We start from the raw sequence: 8,459 nt of genomic DNA, 5'->3' as shown, positions 1-8,459 counted from the left end.
GTTCACATAATATTCTAATTTAAAATGTATATAATTATATTTTTTCTAAATATTGGATATTAAAAAAATAAGAATACATTTTTTTATACTAACTATTTGATAATATCACCTTTCATTTGTTATGAATTTTTATAAAAATTATTTAATTAATAATAAAAAGTAAGAAATGGATACGAACATAAATATGACTATACCCATTATTGGGTGGGGATAAAAATGAAAACGGATTATTTAATTTGTAAAAGCTTACAAACTAAATATATTAAAAAGGAATGAAAACATATAATTTATAATTCATATAGACTTATATAATTTTATAATTTATCGACTTTTTTTTCCTTTTAATTTTATAATTCATATAGAGTTTTATTATTTATCAAACTTTACCTATCATTTTTAACATATTTCTGAAATAATCGTATATCCTTTTCAATATATTTAGTAAAGTTATTTCAAAAAAATTATTGACTAAAATAAATGATGGCAAAATTCTCATGTTTATTCTTTTGAGTTCCATGTCTAAGGACTTCATTCCAATTAACTTTTACTAGTGGAATTTATCTGCCTTTCAATTGTTCGATTCTCTCTCTTTAATAGAAATATTGCGTTTCAAATGTGAAGTTATCACTTAATTCTACTATATATTTATTATATGAGAAATGTTAAAAATATATTTTCTTCATTAAGACACATGAAAGATATTGCGAAAATTGGAAAGAAAAATAGATAAAGAAATTAGATATACAACAAGATCTATTTTCTGGGAATTTGATAAGGACTAACAAATTAAGGAATAAGTCCCTTTGAAATGTTATCTCTCTTGTCAGTCCATTTTTAAAGTCCCTTTGAGTTGTTCTTAATTTTTTCGTAATCATTTTGGTTTTCTTCATAGTTTTTCTGAATCATGTTAGGATATAAGATTAGATTTTCTTCAATCAGCACAAAGGTTTTCTACATTTTCTTTGATAAAATGTTTCATAAGATGTCATACTTATGCTAAAATGAACCTATTATTAGATTCATTACACATTCTATTCGGCTTCAGAATGAGAACATCAATGTTTCATGGTTTTTGAACTCCCTTTCAACTAAACAAATTTGGAGTGACCTACAACAACACTACCAACAATGCAATGTACCATTGAGAATCTTTTATTGAAATATGCTCAGACATGTATATGCTATGTCTTTTATTACTATTATAATCCTCTGTTATAGTTTGTATAATTAAAAGTACCAGCATAAATTTACTAAGAAAATAATCTTGATATACTTTAATATATCTTTTATTCATCATACATTTTTAACTTTCAAGAGTTCAGAATTTTAATCCACTTATTATTTTATAAAGGCAATCTTTTCTACAGACATGCTAGAATTACAGATATCTCTTCTTTTATTCATCTCTTTTCATTCTACGCGGATGGGTAAAAACATTATACACTTCGTTTCCAAAGAACTGAAAAAAGAAAACAATTACTATTGACTGTTTTCTCTGTGTTGCACTCAAAATTTGGCAAGCACAGCACAGAATAGATAATCTATAGATCAATCTTACAAACTTTCAACTTTTAACAATACAGTTCTCAACATTCTACCATGTGGCCTCCTTTGGAGACCATTTTGGCTCTCTCTATGTCCCTAGTCCGTTCACAAACAACATTTACAATTAAAGAAATCAGATCTTCTGTACACACATTTGCATTCAACATCATCAACACAAGCCTTTCTCTTCCCAAAGATGCCCTGAAAACATATATAAAACTCAAATTCACGTGAGAATAAAAGTCCATTGCCACATATATGCACACATGTATATTATATCAATCACTGCCATAGTTTTCTTATGGTTGGATGTAATGTAATGAAGTTCACATTCTCAACCACGTGACCTCAGTACAGAATTTCAACCATTTGGCAGTATTATTATACAAAAGATGCTGCAACTTGCTGCTAGTGATCAGTACTCAAAGATTTGGCCATATCTTGTAACTGTATGTAGGACCCTTCAAAGATTACCCATTGGATAACTCATGAATTGCTAAGATCTCTTTCAACTCATCAGAGGATCAGAGAATATTAGAGGTAAAAGATGAAGTCAAAGTACCAATAAAAGGGTTCCTACAGATTGTATTGCAGAAAACATAGATCCATTAACTTTAAGACTTTATGTACATGATGTTTCTTCTGTGAATTTTGTGTACTTTTTTTAGATTAAGAGTTAATATTTGTAATTAAATAAAAATAAGAAAGAGGGTATGGTCAAGAAGCATCGTGATTGCAGTTGTGTGGTCGTCCTTGATTAAATGAGTGGTAATGTAAAATAACTGAATTTTGTTCAGAATTTTTAATTGGTGAAACTAGTCTAATTTGTTCTGACCGGATTTGTGCATAGCTGTTCTAAGATCTAGTAATCATATGAGGCAGGAATAACTAGGGATGAAATAGACTTGTATGATACTAGAAAAATGTTTATGTAGGTTGGTTCTCTTATCATCATATCATGTTGAGACCTATGTCACTATCAGACAACCTGGGTAGTGTTCAAACAAACTGAAAGAAACATTACATTATGAAGAGAAGGACCTAATCACACAACATACAAGTGTTGTTGAACATCAGAGTGCATCTTCCTAATCAGATATTTGCTGATGTTAGAGTCTCTTAAGTGTCTTTTTCTCTTCTAACTTGGCAATAAAACAAATGCTCATACCTACCCCAATCACTAATCTAACGTCTCAATCACAACAAAATCACTTTTTTAATCACAACTCATAACCCTTGGCAAATTAAAATAAGGTTTTTCCTGACCCATATCAAGCAACAAACACCAAAAGCAAAAAACAAGAGAATAAGTGGTCACATCACTTCAAAGCAAATAAACAACTGTTTAATATAGATTACTTTCTTCATCAATTCATGTAATATTAGTCATTATTATTGTACTAAGAATAAGAGTTTATAGTATTTCACATGACTGTTAAATTCAGCTAACCCCATCAAAAGAAAATCCTGTAACAAACATTGTGGCCCAAATAAATTAGTGGTCTGAATTTCAATATCCTAATTATCATTTCACACTTCATCCCACTAGAAGGTAGATGCCCCCTGACTTTTCCTCTCACAAAAATGTCCAAAGATAAAATTAATAAAACACCGAAAACCGAATCCCCCAAAGTTCGAAAGCGACATCACCATAACAAACACTGACCAATATTTCTATTACCCTTTTTGTATAAATATTCTAAATTAATTAAAAGATTATTCTACTTTAAAACATGAATCTAGTTCTAACTCAACAAAATAGGTTGTATAATATAATACATTTTCACTTTTGTTTTTCTGGACACCAAATAAGGACGAATATTTATTTACTCTTTATCTTTTATTCTACAAAATACGATTTTTTTTTCTAGAAAAAGAAAGAGTGACGTCGGCACAGAGTGCTCAGTAGCAGTAGTAGAAGCAGAAACCGGAAAGTTCGCACTAACTTACCACCTGTTTTCAATCCCGGAAAATGACGTCATGGGCTATTTCCATCAACGGTTGGAGGCACTCCGGCGCAAACTTCCTGGCGAAGAGGTAAACATAGCTGGAGTTGGAGCGCCTCAGGCGGTGGATAAGTTCCGGCGAGATCTCCGGCGCGGTGTAGGTATGGGGGTGGCCGTCCCAGGAGCCGGTCCAGTTGACCCGGGTGAGGGTGAACCCGGTAGAGCCATTCGGATCCTCCATGGAGAGGAGAGTGGGGAAGTAATGTTCTTCGGGGTAGCAGGGTTCTGGGGTGAGGCAGGGGAGGCGGAACTTGTTCCAGAGGCGGCGATCACGGACGACGATGCGCGCGTGGCGGCGGGTGAGGATGAAGAACTGGGAGCCGACGCGGAAGGAGGAGAAGGGGACTTCGGGGAGCATGGGAGGACGCGCGTCGTAGCGCGCTTCGAGGTTGGGGTCGTGGGAGAGGATCTCGATGAAGCTGCGGTGGAGAAAGGTGGGGTTTTTGAAGAGGTAGTTGTGGGTGAAGGGGAGGGAGTGGAGGGGGATGCAGTGCTGGGAGATGAGGGCGAAGTAGAGGTTGAGGGGGTCGTGGAGGAGTGCGGCGGCGATGAGGCGGCGGGCGGCGGCGATGAGAGATGGGGAGGCACGGGAGGTGGGTTTTGAAGGGATGAAGCGGGAGCGGGGGAAGGGGCCGCCGGGCGGTTGGATTGGGGGGTGGGCGTGGATGTAGATGTTGAAGAGGTGGGTGTGGGAGTGTGAAAAGAAGGTTTCCCAGAGAGGGGAGAAGGTGAGGTTGGAGTTGGTGAGGAAGAGGAAGGCGATTTTGGGGGTGGAGGAGAGGTGGGAGGTGGTGTGTGGGGCGGCGGCGCGGCGGAAGAGGGCGAGGTCGTCGGCGTCGGGTGGTGAGAAGAGGAGGTGAGGGGAGAGGAGGAGGAGGAGAGGGAGGGAGAGTAAGAGGGTGAGAGAGAGCAAGAATGGAGATGTCAACATTGGTGAAAGATAAGAGAAGAAGAGCGTTAGAGTGTTTGAGAAAAAACAAAGCTTTCGTTTTTCATTTTCTCTTTCTTCTTCACTTCACTTCTCCTCTCTTCTTTCTAACACTTCTTTACTTTTTTCTTCCCATAGTCAAAAGCCTCTGATTTTCATTTCCCTTTTCAACCATTTTTAAAGAAAATTTCTTTATTATTACAATAATATGATTGTGTAACCACTCCCTTTAATGTTAAATTATTTATGTGGGCAATAGTGTTTTGCTATTCATCAATAGTTCTTATAGTTTACATTTTTTATATAAATCTATTAAATATTTTAACTTTAACTAGACTTAATATTTTACTATTAAAGTAAAATATTTACTTTAATATTTATTACTATGCTAACTATTTAAAAAATGTATAGTCTTAATTGAGTTCCTCAATATTTACTTTTTTATTAGTTAAGTAATGTGATTGTTATATTGTATGTTGATCATGTTTATTTGTATTTATTTATAAGTGTAAAAGGTCATATAGTTAACGGGATGAAATATTGTGTAAAACCATAAGTAATTTTTGTTGTTAAAAATATGTTTTATAACAATATTAATATCGTTAAATAAGTAATGAGTGATGAGTTTCTCATCTAGGGTTATAAAAAGACAATAATAATTATATATGAATCAAAACTACATATAAGATATTAATATTATTTTTAATTAAAAATTTTAAGATAATAAAATTATAAATTTTTCTATGTTTAACTTTCTTATTTTACTATTATTATATTTTTTTTCAGCAATAGAAATATAACAAATACAGATTTACAATGAGCTTCAACTTTTAATGTAATAAAACACATAAAACGAGACAGTTTATTTTAGACTTTGTTTGCACTGATGAGAAGATGTATAAAAAAATAAAGTATATATATATATATATATATATATATATATATATATATATATATATATATATATATATATATTTGTTTTTATATAATTAGTTTTTATTATATTTTTATAATAAAATAATATAACATGACTAAAATGATAAAATATAAATTATTATTATTAAAATAATAATAATAAAATTATAACAATTAATACAAATTATAATAACATTAATTACAATAATAATATTAATAATAATACCAGTATTAATAATAATAATATAAATAATATTAATAATAACCGATCAATTTATCAATTTTTTAATTTATTAAATTCATTACATCATTAATATTTATAAACTTTCATCTCAAATTTATTAAGTTTAATCATTTTTTTCTTATTTCAAATAATTTCATTCTCACTTCGCTTTTCCTTTAAAGTCATTCTCCGAAAATTTTTTTAAAAAAAATACTTAGTAAACCAAACTCACAATGAGATTTCTAGTAATAAAGGAGATGAGTTTTGTTCATTTTTAATACACTTAATACTAATGTTTGTCCCAATTTTTGTCAATTTTGTTCAAAAAGGTTCTAATTTTTTTAAAATGTAGTTCTAAAGATCGTAATTTGTGTTCAATTTAGTCATTTTTGCAAATGTCGTTTAAATCGTTAAGGACCAAATGTCCAGCAGTGCAATCATTGAATGAGATGTAATTTATTGACTGAGGTGGACACTTTAAGGCATAACGAGGCATAATGAAGTAAATTTATGTTTTTTTGAAAATGTATTTATGATATTTAATGAAACTCATCACTCTCCCTCTCTTCCCTGTACTCACCAAACCCCAATTCTTCGGTCTCTTATGCTCCACTCTTACCTAGCATTTCAATTCACCTTCCTGCGACACCATCAAAAACCAAACACCACAAACCTCAAATCTCAATCATCAAAAACATCAAACAATATCATTAATCCCACGTCCAATTCTCTTCCAAACAAAATGGACAATTCCACCCAAGATTCTCTTATGCGATCGGAGAACTCCGTCACCTATGAATCACCATACCCAATTTACGCCATGGCTTTCTCACCCTCCCACCCCCAACGTCTTGCCCTTGGAAGCTTCATTGAAGAATACACCAACCGCGTCCACATCCTATCCTTCCACCCTAAAACCCTCTCAATCTCCCCACACCCTTCCATCTCCTTCGATCACCCTTACCCTCTAACCAAGCTAATGTTCCATCCTCGCAAACCTTCTCCCTCTTCCTCCACCGACCTTCTAGCCACCTCTGGCGACTATCTATGCCTTTGGGACGTCCGTGAAAACTCCATCGAGCCCTTCTCCCTCTTCAACAACAGTAAGACCAACGAGTTATATTCGTCCCTCACCTCCTTCGACTGGAACGACATCGATCACAACCGCATCGGCACCTCCAGCATCGACACCACCTGCACCATCTAGGACATTAAGCGCACCGTCGTCAAGACACAACTCATCGTCCACGACAAGGAGGTCTACGACATCGCTTGGGGCGAGGCAAGAGTCTTTGCCTTCGTGTCCGCCGGCGGCTCCGTACACGAATCTTCGATTTGTGTGACAAAGAACACTCCACCATTATCTATGAAAGCCCCCATCTTGATACCCCTTTGCTTTGTTTGGCTTGGAATAAGCAAGGATCTCAGGTACATGGCTACCAATTTGTTGGATAGTAATAAAGTTGTGATATTGGATATTAAATCCCTCACTACTCTTGTGGCGAAATTAAAGAGGCATCGTGGGAGTGTGAATGTCATTGCTTGGGCTCCTCATAGCTCCACACATAGGGATGATACTCAGACTCTTACAGGGGAAAGAGGGAGATTGATGAGTTTCATTAAATATCAGAAATACATTTTAAACAAAACATAAATCCACCTCACTATGACTTAAAGTGTCTAGGTCAGCTAATAAATTACATTTCATTCACTAATTGTACCGCTGGACATTTGGTCGTTAACAATTTAAACGGTGTTTGCAAAAAGAACTAAATTAAAACAAATTACTAGGACTACATTTAACATTTTAAAAAAATTAGGATCATTTCGAATAAAACTAACAAAAATTGAGACCAACAATGATATTAAACTTTTTTAATAATAACAAAATAATTCACTCTCATGAATTTTATCACATGAGTAAACTAAATGAGAAAACAAGATAAAACTTGTTTCGTCGAATTTTATCACATGAATTTTTATGGAAAGGATAAAAAGGTTTACATAATTTCATTATATGCTTCAAGATAATTACCATTTTTTTAATTTTTTTGTTTAGTTTGTTTATTACTTTAATTACGTAATTTTGGTTTACCTGCTAGTTTGATGTTCAATATTTTGATTTATCTGTTTTTTCGTGTTCGTGTTTTATCAAATATTAAACATCATGATAATTGATTGAGGAAGGTTACGTGATTAAACATGGTGGGTTAAATTTACGACAAAAAAATTAAAGACGACAAACTTCAAATTTGGAATATATAATTTAATGTGTCTCTGGAATAAATAAAACAATCAAATAGTTCCGAAAAAAAGTATCAAGTAATTTATTTCATAAGATTGTATAGAACAGTTAAATTAGCTTTAAAATAAAAAGTGATAATTACATCTATAACCTCCTAATGGTATTATACCGACCCTCCTAACGGTATAATACCGACCATTAGTCAAGTTTCGTGTTCATTAAGAGATTATAAATGCGTATTATGATTTTAGTTTTTCAATTTTCACATGAAATTTATTGTTTTTTAATTTTAATATATTTTGGTTTTCAAATTTTGAAATAAATAGATATAGTTTTAATCTAATTATTTTATATTTTCGATGTGTCAAACATGTTTTTTTAGTTAACATTAAATTGAAAAGGAATCAACTAACTTAAACACTAACATGATACATATTTAATATATTAAAATAATTTAATTTAATTAAATTAAAAAAATTATATTCATTTATTTTTAAATTTTAGAAACTAAAATATATCAAACTTTTAAACAAATGAAAGATGAATTTTGTATAAAAATTAAAACGTTGAAAACATATTTAATCCATACCATTAATT

At 32.6% G+C, this 8,459-nt stretch overlaps 1 protein-coding gene and 1 pseudogene across 2 annotated transcripts; one reads left to right on the top strand and one right to left on the bottom strand.

The window, feature by feature from the left end:
* Nucleotides 1-1,448: 1,448 nt before the first annotated feature.
* LOC108326543 (glycosyltransferase BC10) lies at nt 1,449-4,610 on the bottom strand. 2 transcript variants are annotated; one of them, XM_017560105.2, is made up of 2 exons: nt 3,499-4,610; nt 1,449-1,746 (listed from the first exon to the last, which is right to left on the bottom strand). In XM_017560105.2, exon 1 carries the CDS (start codon nt 4,480-4,482, stop codon nt 3,505-3,507), a length of 978 nt encoding a protein of 325 aa, XP_017415594.1. In that variant the 5' UTR covers nt 4,483-4,610; the 3' UTR covers nt 1,449-1,746; nt 3,499-3,504. The 2 variants fall into 2 exon arrangements, with proteins under 2 accessions (XP_017415594.1, XP_017415593.1); XM_017560104.2 differs by having other exon boundaries at nt 3,496-4,609.
* A 1,749-nt stretch (nt 4,611-6,359) lies between these two features.
* Nucleotides 6,360-7,271, top strand: LOC108324481 (protein TRANSPARENT TESTA GLABRA 1-like; annotated as a pseudogene).
* The last annotated feature ends 1,188 nt before the right edge of the window (nt 7,272-8,459 follow it).

Source organism: Vigna angularis, chromosome 3, assembly GCF_016808095.1.
Source record: "Vigna angularis cultivar LongXiaoDou No.4 chromosome 3, ASM1680809v1, whole genome shotgun sequence".
In the NCBI taxonomy this organism is placed as follows: domain Eukaryota; kingdom Viridiplantae; phylum Streptophyta; class Magnoliopsida; order Fabales; family Fabaceae; genus Vigna; species Vigna angularis.
This window is presented reverse-complemented; position numbering and strand designations above follow the sequence as displayed.